The following is an 18,746-nucleotide window of genomic DNA, read 5'->3' as shown; positions in this document are numbered from 1 at the left end:
TTTTCATCCGTTTCGTGAGCCGCACCAATAAACCCACAAGCATTTATTATCTCCTCGATAACACTGTGAAAGCACTGAACTTACATTTTTTCAGCTGACAAAGGTGAGTTTATATAAAGAGTTTATATAGTTTATATGTGAGAAGCAGTGGTTTTGATTGACGAACGTCACTGTGGCGCGATTATTGCCGATTTCAGACAAGCCACTTAAGTGGGGGTTTTGTACACAGTGATTAGAGAGCTAATGAAGAGAGGATATAAAAGCAGCTTATCGCAGCAAGCGAGGAAAGCAAAGAATTCTGATGTTTGGCCCGGTGCCAGATAAATAGTGGTAGGTCTTTCCAGAGGCATATCGCAGCTTCCCTTTGTTCTCTGCCCAATGATTTGTAACATCGACACACATTTTTTGTAATAAGGATCAAGAAGAATCAAGCAGGAATAATTAAATCAGGTCAGATTTTTCCCCTCACCGAGGAAGGTCTATTTATCGTGAACTAAAACTGATTAGTTGAATGATGCACTTATAATTCCCCCCTGCAACATTTATATTTATGGAGTTTTGAGGAAAGGCTGTGTGTTCGCTCTTTGAGAAGACGGACCTAGAGAGACAAACCTGGTAATCCAGAACGCTGAAACCGAGGCCTCGCTCGCCTTTCTCTAACTCCAGCACATGCACTTCTGGAGACCAGAGAGCCAACTCTTCCTCTTCATGCTCTTCATCTCCACTCTCCCTATTCTCATCCTCCTCCCTCTCAGCAAAGATCTGCTCTGGAGCTGTTCTCTGCCCAGCATCCTCCTTCTGGATCACTTGTGTCTGATGGAGAAGCAAACAACATTTGAGTGGTGTGTCCAACATTTGAGTTTTATTTAAACTGTGTGTAGGCGATGTTCAGCTCTGCAAAGAAGTAAAAGTTGCTCTGAAAATAAATAACATTAAAAAAAAAGCAGGTTAAGGCCTAACTTCAATACAGTCAGCACTTTAGCTCCTCTGAACTATACAACATACTGTGCTGTCCACAGATATTTGAGAACCTTTTAGAGTGAACCATAGGCAAAAGTCAGAGACAGAGTTATAAGAACTTATATAAATAATTCAAGTTAAATCTTATTATTAACATAAGATTTAAATGTATTTTTTGCTCACTGGTTGAAGTCAGTAATAATTAATATCAGATTTAAGGTATGCTCCCTACTGATGCTCCATCAGGCCTGTAAAACAGCAATCTCAGAGGATGCTCTTTTCCAGTCTTATCTTTATTATGTAAAACTTATCATTAATGGGAATTACTTGCGCATGAATAATACTGAACCAAGGCACATTTGACCAACAACTGAGATCTTCAGTTTCAGAGCCCTTCCTTTAGACGTACCTCTTCAAACAATACCCAAGATAGCAGTGCTTTGTATTTCTTCACACTGCCATTTATTGCTTACCCCTTCAGTCAGTCATCCTCTGTTCCACATGCAGAGGTATAAACATTTTTGCAAATCCTATAAAGTGATGTACATTTCAGTATGGACTTACATACCAAGTTTACTGCTTTCCCTGCTCAAACACAACCAGTTCAACTAAGGACGGGTTGTTAATTAGCTGAATTAGGCTTATTAGGAACAGGGGGAAAAAACAATGAAAATAGAGGGTACTCCATGGCCAGGGTTTGGCACCCTGTGCTACAGAGGACAGAGAGCGACAAATTAAAATATATGTGCATAATTAAATCCATCAGTACATCCTTAAATACATAAATAAATCAATAGCTTCGTTAATTAATACATGTCAATGCTTTACTTAATATTTATTTTAAGTTTTATTGATGGATATATTGATGTATTTATTTAAGCATTTCATGTTTCAATATGCAAATGGGGGATGGGCTTCCTTTAAGTTGACTTCTGATTAGACGGTACGCCTGCGTGCTGTGAGCATTGTGATTGGTAATACAACACATGCAGAAGGATTTTAAATGCACCACTGAAGCAGCCAACATACATGGACAAGAAAGCTAGTTAGTCCTAAGTAGACACGTTAGTTCTGAAATTAACTTAGTTACTGATGTGTTTGTGCGTTTGTGTGTGTGTGTGTGTGTGTTACCTGATCTTGTAAGCTGGCTGTAGGATTGCTGGAGCACCACTCATCATTATCATCATCATCATCATCATCATCATCATCATCAGGCTGGTATTCAGTGCCCTCTTCAGTGAGGCGTCTACAGCACACAAGAGTGAAGGGAGGAGGAACCTCTCGCAAGAACGCTACAGCCTCTCGCCTTGTCTTTCCATACAACTGCACACCATTTACCTACACACAACATACAGCAATTATAAGAATTTCTTCCCCTTTTTTTTTGCAATTGCAAGGTTTCCTTGCAACCTTTTTCCTTTCATCAAAAGAAGTCTTTAAAATGGCACATTTTTCCCCATTTAAGAGACTTGCACGGTAATCTTTAAATTTAATTTCTACACATCAACTCTGTTTGACCAACCAAATCAAATTATAGGTTTGTTTTTTGCCATTTGGTTCTGCTTTAAGGCACTTCTTTGTCATCCAAATTAAAACAGTACGAAGGCAGGTCCAAAAAGATTTCACAATTCTTGGGAAGGAGTGTACTTGTCTCATTTCTTCATTTAAAAACTCTCTAATTTTAGTTGCTGTTGTTACTGCCAAAAATGTTCAGAACCATGACTGGTTATATTGGCCTTACTAAAAATATACCTCACAAATTTTCCGTGTCCAAATTGCCTGCTCTGCTCACATAATTACTAAACCAAAGAGGACACGCAAGCAGGTCTACCTTCGCCACTACACAGGACAAGACAACAAACAAAATACCACACAGATTACCAGCCATCGTTCATAAATTCAGGTTGTCATATTGCTAAGCACCTCTCTTTCACCAGGCCATTTTTCTGGCGTTCACTTAGACCTAAAGGAAGCCAGGGCAGCACTGTGCCATCTGTCCCAGACTAAGGATGCTCTAGCCCCCTTTCTGATCACCCCAGCACCATTATATACCACTGAGCTCACATCTGCCCATGATGTCTCTTCAGGAAGTATCCATAAGGAGTTGTTTGCAGTACAGTTGTACTGAAGCATGGCATTTCAAACATATATGTAAAAGAGCCCTTTAGATACTCAATGAGCCTAGCATGGAGCCTTGGGAAACACCATGGTCCAATGCACCAGTGCAGTTCTGTCAGGGTTGCTGCCAAGAGCAACAGGCTGAGAGTACAGCAGCTCGCGGCCATTGGACCAGGTGGGGCCGAAGGGACAGCGGAGGGGAAGGAAGCAGAGGCAGTGGGGGAGTCAGAGACACGGCCTGGCATGCAGATGGCCTCGGTCAGATTCAGAAGCCCTCCTGCTAAAACATCTACGTGCCAACAGTGGTGGCAGCAGCATGCCTTCCTGGACACCTAGGGCTGGCAGGATGCAAAGGTCACTGTGTTATTATAGGAACAGACAGGAGCCGCACCAAAGCCCGCCAAAAAGATGATCTGTAGGCCGGCCAAGCCATGGGACCACCTGACCATACCTCCTCACCATAATGCCAATAGGAGAACAATTAATGGCGAATGTAAAATGGCGAGTTGAAATGCGAATAAGTGTTCCCATTTCCTTTTTGTACCTCAAGAAGTTCATCTTCTGGTCGCAGTAAACCATGCTTGGCCACAGGACCATCAGGGGCCACAGTAGAGATGTAGTGGTGACCATCAAATGAATCCAGCTCCACACCTAGACGCATGGTGTGTATTGGGAGCAACTAGACCCAAAAAAAAAATAAATAAATAAAATCATCTCAAATCACACTGGAGCATCAAGAGAAAAGCAATCTCATTTTTGCTGGCACACAGATATCCGTCAACGTATGCACTACTGTAATACCTTAGAATATTTCTGTAGCTCAGCATCATCCTCAATGACAGGGTCTAGTTCAAAAACCTGGAAAAAATCATCACAAAATACCATTTCAGTGAAAACATTAATGACTATATGTGCTAATGTAGAAGGGATAATGGCTTTTTTGGATTTTTTGTTTTGGAAATTTTCTATTTATCTTTCCTTGAAGGAACATTGCAGCCAAAAGTTACAAAGCTGAATAAGCTGAACGTGTGTTATTACTTAGAATTACTTTTCCCTGTTTGCTTTCCATTTTACTATCTCATTTCTCATTCCTTACCATAACATCATACTGAGGTCCTAGTGCCTGCTCCCATTTGGTACGCAACTCCATCTCTGTCAGTGGAACGGACTCTCGAACTAAAAACAGAAAAAAAAAGCTGTGTTTCAAGCAAACAATAACTTTATTGATTTTTGGTGTCTAGAACAGAGGATGCTGTGTGTGTGTGTGTGTGGGGGGGGGGGGGGGGGGGATCACATGACCTTAATGTTAGAAGGCTCACATCATGTTGACTGACAAACTTTATGAGTGACAATACAGCAAAACCACTAGGCTTCTGTCCAACACCAAACAGATACAAACAGAGAGGGCGAAGAAGCAGACAGGTTGAGAAGTCTATTAATGGACACGTTTTGGAGAACATGCACAACCAAAAGTTGGGGGGAAAGACTAGTACAGACAAGTGTAATAATGTTCCTACTGTAATTTAAGCCCCCCAGGATGACAAGCAACCTCCTTCCTTTACACATGTAGTCATTCCAATCATCTCACTCTGACAACTTGGAGAGAGCGAGTGAGAGAACAAAATTAATCACACACACACAAAGATGAAGGGCCCTAGCACATAGACCTGATTAAATTAGCATTTCTACACCACTGCTCACAACACCATTTATCATAAGTGTTTGACTATATTAATACAGCAATGCATCGCTTTCACGTTTCGAATGTCAAACTCCAGCCAACATCTGCAGGCCAGGTGCAGCAGCAAGTAAAGAAACGGACTTATAATAAATGCTTTTCTACTACATCACTTTAAACCCTCCAGTTCTACACTTTATAGTGTGGACCTATAACAAAGTATAAAAAAAAAATATATAGAGGAAAAGAATCCTAAACATACGTACATGACAAATCAACCAACATGATATTTGGAATTTCACAATCAGGCTATCAAAATCTTATGGTATTGGGTTTTTTGTTTTGTTTTGTTTTTTAAAAAGCTCCTACAATTATGTGACTTCAGTGGTTCAGTGTATAAAATTCAAGCAAAAGCTGGTTGAGAGTGAAAGGAACCCAACAGCCTAATCATGATTTCACAGCAGGGCTGAAACCTGTTCAACATGTGTTCTCACAGACTTTTAAAGTCACATAACACACAGAAGGGCACGCAGTTCAAGAAACCATCCCAGTACCCAAAAAGTCAAACGTCCAAGCTATTTCCTGCAGAGGAAACTTTCACCACGTACCTAGGTGCTCCTGTCTCATAACAGCAACATCAATTCTTTACAGCATAAAAAACGAGGGAATAATACAATGTGAGAGCGAGATTAAACGAGAGATTGTTTTGGTTTAAGGCAGCTATCGTTTTACAAGTACTACAGTTGCCCCCACTGGGAAATAAGCCCTGACAAGCAATCATTGTTATCCAGGGCTTGTACTGCCCCACTGCAACAGAACACTTTATTTAGAAGTTTGGCAGGTATCAGGGCTTGTCTAGTTTAATTAGGTCAGAGTGTAACTCAAGCCGTTTGCTGGTTTAATGTCTCAAGCAGGATCGCTCTTCTGCTCCCAGCCTGCCTGCTTCCATATTTATAGCCAGCGGCTAGCATGACCGAATCCATGTCCTGTATATAAGGGTCAAATATGCGGAAAGGAAGGGAGGGAAAGATGGGGAGGGGATGGGGGGGTACAGCAATAATAGGAATGGCCTGAAACTGACCCCTGCCTCGAGGGAAGTATCACTGGATAGGATTTCCAAATGTCAACAGTGCCCCCACAGGCGATGGACATTCATGCATCTATTCTAGAGAAATGGTGATGTACATCTAATTAGTGAATATCACAAGCAGCTCACCTCTTGCAGACGTCTGCTGTTTGATCGCAGTCTGACTCGTGTCCACTGGCTCCATCATGGAGGCCATCTGAACATCTGCCCTCACCTTGATCTCTGCAGATCTCCTCAGAGACACTCGGGATGACTCTCTTTGGACTGCGCGCACACACAAACCGCAATCAGATACAAATTTGGCTTTGGTACTTGTGCTTTAGGCTGTTGCCAAGACACTGCATGTTTTTGACGGGATACAAAGTCAAGGAAACTAATCTACATTTCATTTCATTATGTGGTAAAAAATATTTATTTTTTTATATATATATATATATATTTATTTATTTATTACACACACACACACACACACACACACACACACACATACACACAAATAAATAAATAAATAAACAAACAAATAAATAAATAAATAAATCATCTCATTCCAACCAGCTCCACTGTCCCTATAAAAGACTTCTCTGCTTTTACACCTCTCTCAATATGATACGAGAGTCCCAAAGCAAATATCACACATGCCAGATATCACAGACATATGTTTACATTATGGGTCCTGACAGTGAGAAAACATGAATGTTATAAATGTTATAAAGCCAAATTAAATATGTCACCTGGATTCAAGACAAAATGATTAACAAAAGATGTTAATGACAAAAACATTTCCCTTCCCTATTTTATTAATGAGCGGCATTGGTTAGTTTGGAGTGAATGGGTGGAGGGCTGGGCTCATGTGCGTACTGCATCATGTTATAATTATAACATCTTCCCACTCAACATCCAACCATATTGAAGCATCTCATACTCACTGACTAATAAAATCTGTATGAATAGCTAGACAGCCAGTGCAAATCAGATCAGATACAAAGCAGAACCGCATGTGTGGTGCTCTCGGAAAACCGGTCAGATGTCGCTGGTTTAAAAACAGGTGAAAGTATTGTTTAAAAAACTAAAGAGAGTCAGGTGTTTCAGGAGCAGAGACTACTTTTCACTAATATACGATGTTAAAAATAAATAAATACATTTTTTTTTAAAAACCTCAAAAGATTTTGATTTCAGCTGGGTTTTTTTTTTTTGTTTACTGATCCTAAGTGTGATCCATCAACCAAAATTTGGTGTTTGACATTTCCGTCTTTAGGTTAGCAAGTAAACTACAAGGCTAATGTGGCTAAATTCTTTTAGCATCTTAACTTTGAGCTACATTACAGGGTTTTCCTTACTTGGGTGCTGCACCCAAGCCTTCCTATGGTGTTTCAGGACAAGGAATGATGTGCTTCTGGTTACTCAAGATGGTGGCATCCATAACACTACAGCATTCAGCTATACTGTGAAGTTCTGTTCATTGTGTCCTAAGCCATACTGGCAGAACAATGTAACATCACCGAAGCAGTTTGAGGCTGAAACATTTTTCATAGAGACACTATTACTTGTTAGCTGCATTAGCCTTGCAGCTTCAGTGCAAAACTAAAGGAGAAGATGTTGGATATCAAACATATCCAACAGTTAATATTTAAGGTATATTGGAGAAAACTGGGTAAGCCTGAGTTTTTGCCGGACCATTCTTTTGCAAGTTGACTATACAAATCATGGCAGTGTTTCACAAAATGCTCAAACTGTTTCCCCATAATCACTGTAAGATTTACAGAATATTTACAAGGTTCAGAAGGACAAGGAAGTTTTTTCACTACTTTATAAAGTATTTCCCTACTCAACTTACGAGTACCGTTTTGCTTAGCATGCAGCATGTCTAACGGTTTTATAGAATATATAAGAAGTGATGCAAGATCAGCGTGTCAATCTTCAGTGATCATAATCAATACAGAGAATGTTGCTCGCCTTTATCCAAAGATATCTCCACGGCAGATTTCTTGGGCGAGGCGATTTTGCGAACCAGAGTGAGGTTCACGGTCTGACCTGTCTGCCTCATCACATCCAGGACCTCCTGGCTGGTGAAGCCCTGCAGGTTAACGCCATTCAGCTGTTCAGAAAGAAATATATTTTATATATATATATATATATATATATATATATATATATATATATATATATATATATATATATATATATATATATATATATATATATATATAAATAAATAAATAAAACACACACACACATATATAAAAATAACTGACTGTGACTGAGAGACATCCAGAAACAAAAAGCCATCATATGTACAACTAAATAGAGCAACTATTTACAACTAGAAAGTAACAAGTGCCAAGTGTAAACTGCATTAGCCCGATCTAAAGCTCAACACGACAGCTGCCTTATCCTCTGTTCACCCCATCCTTATTAAACCCCAAACAAATATGAGAAGAAAGAGACATCTTGCTCAGCTGGTGTCCATATCTGTGTGTGTATTCATAGATGTGCAGGGCTAATTAAAGAAGAGCTCATTAAAAAGTAATTAGCAGACTACCGCTATTATTCTGTCATGGACCATGACATTCCCGCACTTTTCAGCAGCACTGCCAGGGATGACGCTCTTCACAGAAACCCCTAATCCGTCTGCAAAAGGTAAGGCATAAAAGAAGCAGGAGACATGGAGAAAAATTAGGGAAATAGTTTCAGAATTGTGTGTGGTGTCAGTTAATGCAAAGCTGTCTGGTTTGTAGCTAAATACAGTAAATATGTTGATTTTGTGGTTTTTGTTGTTGTTTTTTTACCGTCGCTGGTTGAAGTGTTGCAGCCAACAATAGAAATTCCCAGACTCTGGCCATCTTTCTTCTTCAGTGACACTTCATGAATCTCATGGCCCTCAAGGTTTATCTGCATTAACACCACAATCAAAGTATAAGATAATCAACAACAACAAAAAAAAGATGCCGGAGCGAAAGATTATCAAACAGCAGACAGAACCATTTTAGCAGCCTATGTGGTGCTATAGGAAATATATTTCAAATGTACAACTACAGAACAGAATGTGAAACCTTAGACAGTTGTGTCACACAATAACATACGATTGCTTTCATGAGAGTTACTTTCTGTTTATATGTATACTACAGTTTAGATTATTATGTATGACAAATTGAGGTCATTTCAGCAAAACCATGGCTCATTAAATTACATTGTTTGATATTAATTATCTGAATATTAGTTCCTTAAAATTGGTGACATTATGTATTGATAACATTCTACTTACAGAATCATATAAAGGTTATTTTTAAATAAAAAAAAGAATTCACAACTCAAAGAGTAGATTTGCAGAAACATCTCTTGAAGAAAGTCTCTTTACACGAAAGCATTATCTACATGACCCTACCGTTTTGCTGGTTCTGCGTGCTGGTATGGGAGGATGCACGGAGGCAATGGGTGCTGTTGTAGGAGCGTGTGGGGGTGGTGGGGGAGGATGTGCGTTGCCCCGAGGGTCTCGGGCGATTAGCATCCGGACTCGGATACCACAGGCCTGCAGCACCTGCACAACCTGCTCACTGGTCAGCCCCTGCGTGGGCGTATCCCCAATCCGTAGGATATGGTCACCAGTCCTCAGTCGCCCATCCTTAGATGAATAGTTAGGAAGCAAAAGAGGAAGTGAATGAATAAATAAATTAGTGAGTAATCAGTGGGACTAGCGGAAAGCATTCTGCACTGAAGTCTGGATTTGTGGATTAAGTCTGAGAAAGAGACAGAAGAAAATGACTGCCTTTCCTTCACTGCACAGAAGTCATGGGCTAAAAACTGGAGTAGAACATAGCAAACAAAAATTCCCAGGGCTAGCATAAAGAAAATATTGTTAACAAAATGTAAGAAAGCAAGTAACCAAAATTGCCATAAAACTAAAACTTCTTGTTTTACAGTAAACTGAATTTATTTACGACATTTGAAACAAAGCGAATGTCCCAGGGTTAACACTAATGCAGTCATAATGATTAGTTGGCTCCGGACTTTAATATCATCAAAATAAAATAAGACACCTTGAAATTAACAATTCAAGGCAGACAAGAGCAAAAGCTCAGATTTACAACCTAATTTCACTGATGCACCAGCAGGTGCCAGAGACCGTGTATAACAGTAATAACTGCATAGTTAACACACTGCTCACAAAGCCTTTCCTTTCCATGACTGAACCAAGTGACATTTCCTTCAGCTAAAGACTTCAGGCAGGATGAAGCACAAGAGGAAAAGCATCATTACACACAGACAGGAGAAGAGAACAGGAGCCTGGGGGGGGGGGGGGGGGGGGGGGGGGAAGGGACATGAAAGGCATTTCGATGCTCAAACATGCACGGCAAATCTCCAATTCCTGGTCGAGCCCGTGTGTGTGGGACTGCAGGAGCGCATTGAGGCCTGGTGCAGCCATTAAAGGCTGAAATGGCAAACGCTAAGGATAACAAAGCCCTGATTTTGACAGCTTTTTTGGAGCATAAGATCCAGTGATGTGTGAAATGCAAGAGCTGTGGCTTTTGAACAAGAAGGGTTTTGTTGCCTGGTCTCTGGACACTGACAAGAGGGGGAAAAAAGCTGAAAGTGTGTGTGTGTGTGTGTTTCTAAAAAGAGGACAGTGTTCTTTTACTAATCGCTATCGCTTTTGTGCAGAGTCATTCAAATAGGTGAAACGCACATCAACTGCTCCCATGTTAGGTTTCGACTAGTATTGACCAAACTAACAAAACAGCCAAGATCAACAAACCTAATTGGGATTACTACTGCTTTCATGGTTAAGATTTTTTTATTTTTAAATGAGGGCGAAAGCATAAAATAAATAAATAAATAAATAAATAAATAAATAAATAAAAAAAAATTCACCAACATGGCTAACAAGATAATCCTAGAAAGCGGAGAAAGAAAAAAAACCCCACATAACTTGACTAGATGACCCGGCTCTTTTTCAGCTCTGCACCGAGCACCAGTAAGAAAACAGTGAGGCAAGAGTTCAGTGTAACTACTAATTAATAATTAGCAGCCTTTTTTTTTTTTTTTTACATTTTTTTATACAGAACAAAGAGATCATTATCCAACCTTTCTTGGTTTCTATTGGTTTACAAGAAGAAAAAGAAAAAAAGAAGAAAAAGCGAAATCAAGTGCTACTAGAAGCTAACGCAGGTCTTTTCCCATTCACTGAACTGGCTTTTCAGCTGGCTGAGTTGTATTTGGTATGAGTACTGCTTTAGCTGAAAAAGCAGAAATACAAAGTTTTAAGGTGGCACCCCTGCCGATGCATCATATTATGCCTTTTTTTTGTTTAATACAAGACCAAATAATATCATATATTAACATCTTACTTTGTCTCAAATAAACTGAAAAGGAAACCAAAACCAGACAAGAACAAATGAGATGATTATTATAAATGGCATGTAACAAGACATCAGCTTCACTACAGGAGGTCATCACACCTTAGCGTTTGCATTAAGAAGACTGTGCATGTGGGTTCAGCGATGTCAGACGAGGGCATAGAACATAAACACAAACCTTATCCGCAACGCTGTTTGGCACCAGAGTACGTACGACCACCCCAGCAGCCTTTCCACCCACAATTCCAAAACCGAGACCTGAACCATCATTCATCAGCTCAATCTCCTCCATATGCCCCCATTGTTCCTGTAAAAACACACACACACAGAAAATAAATATACATTAACAATTTTGACTAATATACTGTAATCTCAAGTAACCTGAAATTGAGCAGAACCGTTTTGTATGCTAATCTTCTTATTCTTCTTGTGCATACATTTTAAATGACTTTTGGACAACAGAGGTCAACCAACCTCAGTTATGATCCAGTTTAATCTCTTAAACTACATACTTAAAATGAAGAGTCCGAAAATAAACTTTCAACAGATCAGCACTGACTGAACAAATAGCTTCATCAGATGAGAGCAAGCATGACCTGAATGCATACATCATATAAAGTCCTTTCTATCTAGGTGTCACACAAGCACGTCACTAATCAACATCAGGGTCAAGAAGCCCCACGAGTGTCTTTCTGTGGCCGTTCTAACCCGCTGTCCCACATCGGCCAGGCTTCTAATCACCATGCTCTCCTTGGGCACTTATTAATGACCTGCAATCAGAACACTTCGTTTCTCTTATTACCAGGTCCTTTATCTGATGGGTGACTTCCTCAGCAATTTTCCTGCTGTCCTGTGAAACCCACCCTCTGCCGTATCCATCGCACCCCTCTCAGGAGACAAGGTGTTACACTAACGCAACAATAGACAACAGCCATTTCTGAGATGAGAACTTAAGCACCTGATTCTATATGTTTGCAAGCGTCTAGAGGGTTGCACTGATTTCTGCTATTTTTACATTAACTTCTCAGGGGTAAATAAGCAGTCAAAGAATTTTAGTAAAACCCAGTTAATACACCTGACTCTTGAAGTACAGGGACACATATACTAATTTAACTGAGATTAGATGGGATGTGGGATAACTGGGGGATAACTAGGGGCTGTCAATTGATTTAAACAATTAATATAAATAAATAAATAACCCACACATTATTTTGCAAAGTTACACAAGGAATAAAACAGCACATGAGGTTATAGAAAAAATAATCCATGATGGGGTGGAGTCGCGCGACTCAACATAAAGCTGAGTTCTATTACCATGTTGGAGTGGATTATTTTCCAAAAAACTGCATGTCTCTGAAGTAGCTGTTACTATAGAACATATTAGAACTAGCAAATAAAAAATAAAACCTATGATTTAGTTGCAGGTGGCACTACAGTCTGAGCTGCAGTTATAGAAAAAGAAAATCAATATCTGCTGGACAATCAGAATTGAATAATGTTGTGGTATAAGCTTTTTATAGATTTTTACTTTTGCAACTTGCTGTTATAGTTAAGCACCACTGGACTGTGTTTCAACTGGCGAACAACCTGCAGCTATACATGCTGATGCGTGTAGATTAAATAGCATATAAAGGACTACTGGTGTTTTAAATGATCAAATTAGGATTTCTAATAATGTGGTGTGGAAAATTCAGTAGGTTATAAATTTGGTAACTTCATTATTACCTAAATTATAAAATTGGTAAAATAATTATTACCTGTGTTTTTATGAAGTCAAACAATATATTTTAATTTTAACACAAATAGCATGTATACTGAAGTCTAGAACATGAGCACATGTATTTTAATAACAGCTTTAATTATAAAATTATGCTGAGATCAAAATTTATGATGGAAAATTACTCCGTTCATATTGCTTCCTTGTTATTCCTCCTGGACCCACGAGTCACTTCTATACCGAAATGTTTTCATGCACTATAATTAAGATTCTAGAGATTTTTTTCTTAAAGGCTTCAGAGATCAGGTTCATGGAGAGGCACAGGCACCAGGTCACAGGAAGTAAGGGGAAACATATCGTTAGCCTGTGTGCTATGCCTTTTAAGGCACAGAACCATGAAGCGGTGATCCCCTGAAGCCTGGACCATCTTGCATAGAATAATATTTCTTCAGCTGGACCCGATAAAGAAAGAAATACACTGAGGCAGGAAAGGGGATTTGGGGGATTGTTTAAATATAGGCATTACAAACAGAACATGATGTGGCTTTGTTAAAATCATTTTATTTACGCTTGTTAAAATAAATTTATCCGTGTACTTATATAACTGTAGTGTGTAAAACTGATTTTTTCCCCCCTAGGTTTCTAATTTGGAGGAACGCAGCTAAGTATTTAAAATAGGGAAGCATCAATGTTACGATGAATGTTATGTTCCTTCTACAGTACTTCCTCAACTTTTATTTTCACTGTCATTTTGTCACTAAATCAAATTTTCTCCTCATTCAACATGCCATTGCTGGCAATTACCCTGTTACAGCCAGTCATGACATTCGATGACGGGTAGTTAAGCTGGCCAACACGCAATCAAATAAAACCCAGACTATGCCAAGTGCTCCGTTAAACATGACCTGATTTGGGGGGGGGGCTGGGGGCTGGTAAGCAACAAGGCAAAGGCCTGGTTTTGATAAGCACAATGTGGCATCAATCCAAGGGTATTAAAACAAAACGAGCGGTAAAGAAGCACATTAAAAGGCACAAAAACACACACAGCTTAGCAGGCTAAAATAAATCTAAATAACTTAATGTATCTGCCATTAAAGATCTCTCTCCTCAAGTCCTCCATGTGTATTCACACCAAGACCTTCACTTGAGCTGTATTTAATTAAAGTGGACGAGGGGGAACGATTGCGTTTATTGTTAGAGGCTTGAGTTAATCAGCTTCATCTCATGGCTGTTGATCTTTACCAAGCTCATTATCCCTCTCAAAGATTTTATTTTATTTCTCTCTCTCTCTGTCTCTGTGTGTGTGTGTGTGTGTGTGTGTGTGTGTGTGTGTGTGTGTGTGTGGGGAGAGGAGAAAGAGGATCACTCAGGCAATCACAACAAGCATTTTGTTTCTCCTCCAGCTCAGGTTGAGGGAGAAAATCACCTGCATGTTTTTCAGCTCTCTAAGTGTTAGAATGCTTTTTTTTTTTTTTTTTTTTTTTTTTTTTTTATAAAAGAGGGAATGTCTAATTAAAACACACAGTAATGAGGACTTGAGATGAGGACCAACATAATCCGGTGTAATCTGAGAACAGGAACGGGGAGGAATGTACATCGTGAGAAATAGTTCATTTAGAAACACAAATACAGATTAGAGCAAAACTAAAAGAAATGGCTCAAGTCCCAGCTGTAGTCAGTACAAAAAGCCTCACTGTGGTGAAATCAACTGAAATGGCCTTACTGTCTGAAAGGATCCAGATGGGGGAAGGTGTGGTTTGAGTGAAGAGTCTTTGGCCACCACGAGCTCCACTCTGTCCCTCTGCTGCTGCAGATAAGCAACAGCCTGCTGTTGGGTAACATTCTGGTCCAGGGGAATCCCGTTGATGGCCAGAATCTGGTCATTCTCCTGCAATCTGCCATCTCTGAGCATTGACCGAGAGAGTGGTACCATTTATTGTGATTAATAAACCATGTCATGTTTTGATAAAAGCAATTATTCGGCATTGACTAATGCATTGCTTTGATAAATATTCAAAAAGGTGCCTATGATTTTACATTCCTCCAAAATAATCCACATTCTATGAATATGCAATCTGGACACAAGCCCAACCCTACATAGGCTCACACACTCCCCTGATAAACCTCTGGTGTTGTATAGCCTGTATATGCATATTGTAACATAAGCTCATGACTGCCCATCATATGTTCAGTATTAACTCTGATATGATCATTTGTTTTTTTTACCTAATTTTCTCCCAATTTGGTCATTTGCTGTTTCCACACACAAGCTCTCTCCTAAAGTGCAAAAGCTATCAGCAAGGGAGCGTGAAGGCTAGCATGTGCTTCCCTGAAGACATGTGAAACTAGCCACTTATCACTATGCTTTTTTCCTAAAGGAACTGTTGCATTTTACTAACTCACCTGTCTGCCACACTCCCCAGCTGCACCTGTTTAACGAAAACTCCATGAGCGCCAACTCCATCCGGCTTCAGTCCCACCACACTGAAGCCTAGACCTCCTGTCAACGGCCTCAGCAGGCTCACATGCTCCAGCCGTCTTCCCTAAACAGAGCTCACACAGATGTAATAAGTCTGTACTGTTCATCTTTTAAATAATTTGAATTTATCAGATGAACAAATGTGAAGAATCAAAGTCTGGCATATGCAGTCAAGTAAGAGGTCATTGATAATACATCACCGGTGTCATCCGCTCTCACCTTTGCTGTTGTATGGAGCCATCTCTGGAGCTGCTCAGAGGATGCTGAAGACACGGCTGTGCCATTGGACACTACAGAACCCAGACTGCTTCCAGGACGACTAGCACTCACAATTAACTGGCCTTTCTTGGAGAAACTGAACTCACTGCATGCATCTGGAGGTATACAGTTCAGCTGCAGAACCACAATAAAAAAATATTTAAAAAAACAAAACAAAACACAGCATTGAGGTGTGTGCATTATTTTACTATTATATACGAGAAAGATAAAACAGACAGTAAGCCAAGCCTATAAATATAAGATATTTTCTTTTTTGTTGGTTGTGCAATATGTTGCATTGCACCTGACTTTTAAAATGCACTTTACATATCAAGTGGAAGTGTTTGATACAGTACAACATAAAGCAATACAGGGAGAGTGATCACGGCCCACAGCCTAGAGTACAAAAAACGAAAAGCAGGAGGGAAAATCAATACATTCCTCTTCATCTCTCCCTACTCCCAAACAGGTAATGTATTAATGACCTTTAGACTCGCATTGTGGAAACTTATCAGTCTTCTGCTTATTTAGCCCGGGCTGACGGAGCAAGTTCCTGGCCATTTCATCAATACATCTCAGACAAGGCAGTTACTCAAACCAAGACAGTAGATATTAAGGCTTGATAGATCCACAAAAAAGAAATTCACCGCCACTCGTCTCTGTATATACGATAGGTTTTCACCTGACGCATTCATAGGCGCTCGTCTGACCTTCCTAGCACTTAGAATATGAAGCTTTCCTTATTGCCATTATCTTAATTTGGCATGTGGATTGTTTATTGTGGAGAAGGTTCTTGTGTCAATAAAAACTCAGGCTGAATACAAATTGCAACACAGCGGTTTCAGAGTCTCAGTGTCTTGGCAGTACAGAAGTGTGATTCACGCGTGTATAACCAGAGAACGCTGCAGTAGATACATTAATTGTTCTTTTTAATTAGTAGATAACAATTATTTAATTATTAACTAATCATAACACAGTCATTACCAATAAATCTAGTAGACAAGTTTGTAACCAGTGATGGTTCTTTCACTTATACAAATACATGGGCTTTTTAAAGTGACAGAAAAGGATAAAAGACAGGTGGAACAGCCAACATAATATGATATCACTGCAATGCAGTAAGTTATGTCACGATACACTTTCCTGAAATTACTGTCAGTATTTCTACAACTCCACTGATACTCATTATCAAGAAGTTGGAAAAAGTGCATTGTTCTTCAAAAATAGTTTATGTCTGGAATGTATTTGAATACAAACCATTGGAATTTCTCTATCGCTTTACATATTCTTCTACGTAGTGGTTTGTGCGTTTGCTTTCATTTTAACCTAAGCAAAATTAAATATTATGATAGAAATTGTGAATTGGAAAGAAAAAAAAAAGGCAACAAATCCGAGGTACAGTCATTTTGTTTGAAGGGCACAAACACTTATCATGAGGTCCAGATTAAAATCCCATTTATCTATTATGGATCTTAGCCAAGTGTGATCATTTGTCTTGTGTGCATTTTTTTGGCTGCTTTACCTTCTAGTTAATTTTATTTTTGAGCTCACTTTATTGAATTTGTTCTGGTTTATATAAAGTACTTTGAGATCTTGTTGGGAATGGTAGAAGATGCTATTTAAAAAAAGTGTTACATTGTGGCCCAGGCTTATGAAAGCTGGATGCTGGAGCGTAGTGTGCTGCAAGTTGTGTGGGCCGTGTGATGGCAGAGACGTCTGACCTGGTCTTTAAGCTGTTTGAGGGAGTGCTGCAGGGTGAGGATACGCCCAAGTAGAGGGCTCTGTAGTGCTTCCTTTAGTGCTCCCAGTCTTTCGCTGTGAGTCCATTCCTCACGCTGAGCCAGCTTAGACTGCAGCCTCTCCACAGCCTGAAGCACCTGCTGCTGCTCAGTCGCTGACACTTAACACACACACCCCTCACAGAGTGAATACACTACCAGCATTAACAATATCTAAAAAATGAACAGGTGACGATCTGTAATACCTGTAGGCACATTTTCATACATCGCTCTTTACTGAAGAGCCCGAAGTCAAGGATTCAGTCAGGGTAATACCTAGAAAGAATATGAATACAAGTATAATCTTGCATTCCATTCAGTTCAAAACCACTCAAATATACAAATTCAATTAGTATAGCGCTTTTAACAATACCAAAAAAATATATATATATTCACACAGAGCAGCTTTGCAGAAATCCGGACGTATATATTTAGATCAGTAATGAACAAGCCAGAGGCAACAGTGGCAAAGAAAATCTCCGTGATGTGACGGGGGAAAAAGCCAGGGGAGGAACCAGCGTCTAAAGGGACCCTATCTCCTTCTGGGTGTCAGCGGATAGTGGCATTATAGATCATCACTCTTTTACAGCTGCACAATATAAATTCAGACAGAAGAAAGTGTGTAGAAAGGATGTTCAGTATGCACAGATTATGTAAAAGAGTGAAGGGATGAGCACATGAGCACAGGACAGACTTCATGATTCCAGCAGCAGCTCTTAGGTACATGTCCAGGCTATTATCCAGTGAAGCGAGGGTCAGATTTGGGCATAGACTGTTTATCAAAGGAAGCTTCAAATCTTTCACACAACTCTACATATTCTGATCATCAAAAAGAAACCAGGTGCTCATCCTTACATATTACACACACAAAACTGAGAATTAATGAATAAACTAACACGTACAACAAAATACATGTTACTGAGTACTTACTGAGCACCGAGTCATTTTATAATATCAATTATTTGTAATCAACTTCCAGAGGTTAAAGGTTATAAGGGGACTGGGTCATTTCACATACAGTCGTTATCAGTACAGGTTTCGGTTAGCGCGATGAGCTAGTGTGTTAGCAACGCTTATTCTAAAAAAATAACAATACTAATAAATAAAAACGAACTACTTACAGATGATGTTTAACAGCTTCAGTCTATCAGTCAGGATTCAGGGCGTTTGGGCTTCTGGAAGCGAAGTTTCAGCTGAGATTTGGCCGTGTTCAGGGTTTACCTGTCGGCCGGAAGTGAGAGGAGGCTCCGTCACTTCACCTTAAACCAGGAAGCAAGTTCACACACCCAAACTAACAGTGTTTAAATAACATTATTCATA

At 39.6% G+C, this 18,746-nt stretch overlaps 1 protein-coding gene across 6 annotated transcripts in view; it reads right to left on the bottom strand.

The window, feature by feature from the left end:
• Positions 1–18,746, bottom strand: part of patj (PATJ crumbs cell polarity complex component) — a 133,572-nt gene that overhangs the window by 114,276 nt on the left and 550 nt on the right. For 4 of the 6 annotated variants that reach the window (XM_017477988.3, XM_017477994.3, XM_017477993.3 and 1 more), the window contains exons 2-18: positions 18,548–18,647; positions 17,633–17,702; positions 17,370–17,548; positions 15,610–15,783; positions 15,315–15,454; positions 14,635–14,815; positions 11,373–11,501; positions 9,226–9,462; positions 8,630–8,732; positions 8,383–8,471; positions 7,797–7,938; positions 5,973–6,107; positions 4,175–4,254; positions 3,880–3,936; positions 3,623–3,757; positions 2,092–2,298; positions 613–813 (exon numbers count right to left, since the gene is read on the bottom strand). In XM_017477988.3, the coding sequence (XP_017333477.1) occupies positions 613–813; positions 2,092–2,298; positions 3,623–3,757; positions 3,880–3,936; positions 4,175–4,254; positions 5,973–6,107; positions 7,797–7,938; positions 8,383–8,471; positions 8,630–8,732; positions 9,226–9,462; positions 11,373–11,501; positions 14,635–14,815; positions 15,315–15,454; positions 15,610–15,783; positions 17,370–17,548; positions 17,633–17,654 (2,211 nt within the window). In that variant the 5' untranslated portion in view covers positions 17,655–17,702; positions 18,548–18,647. Of the gene's footprint in view, positions 1–612; positions 814–2,091; positions 2,299–3,622; positions 3,758–3,879; positions 3,937–4,174; positions 4,255–5,972; positions 6,108–7,796; positions 7,939–8,382; positions 8,472–8,629; positions 8,733–9,225; positions 9,463–11,372; positions 11,502–14,634; positions 14,816–15,314; positions 15,455–15,609; positions 15,784–17,369; positions 17,549–17,632; positions 17,703–18,547; positions 18,686–18,746 lie in introns of all 6 variants that reach the window. The other 2 variants (XM_017477989.3, XM_017477990.3) reach the window with 1 other exon arrangement.

The sequence above is a fragment of the Ictalurus punctatus genome, chromosome 10 (assembly GCF_001660625.3).
Source record: "Ictalurus punctatus breed USDA103 chromosome 10, Coco_2.0, whole genome shotgun sequence".
NCBI lineage: Eukaryota > Metazoa > Chordata > Actinopteri > Siluriformes > Ictaluridae > Ictalurus > Ictalurus punctatus.
The sequence above is the reverse complement of the archived record's forward strand: the minus strand, read 5'-3'. Positions and strand labels throughout refer to the sequence as shown.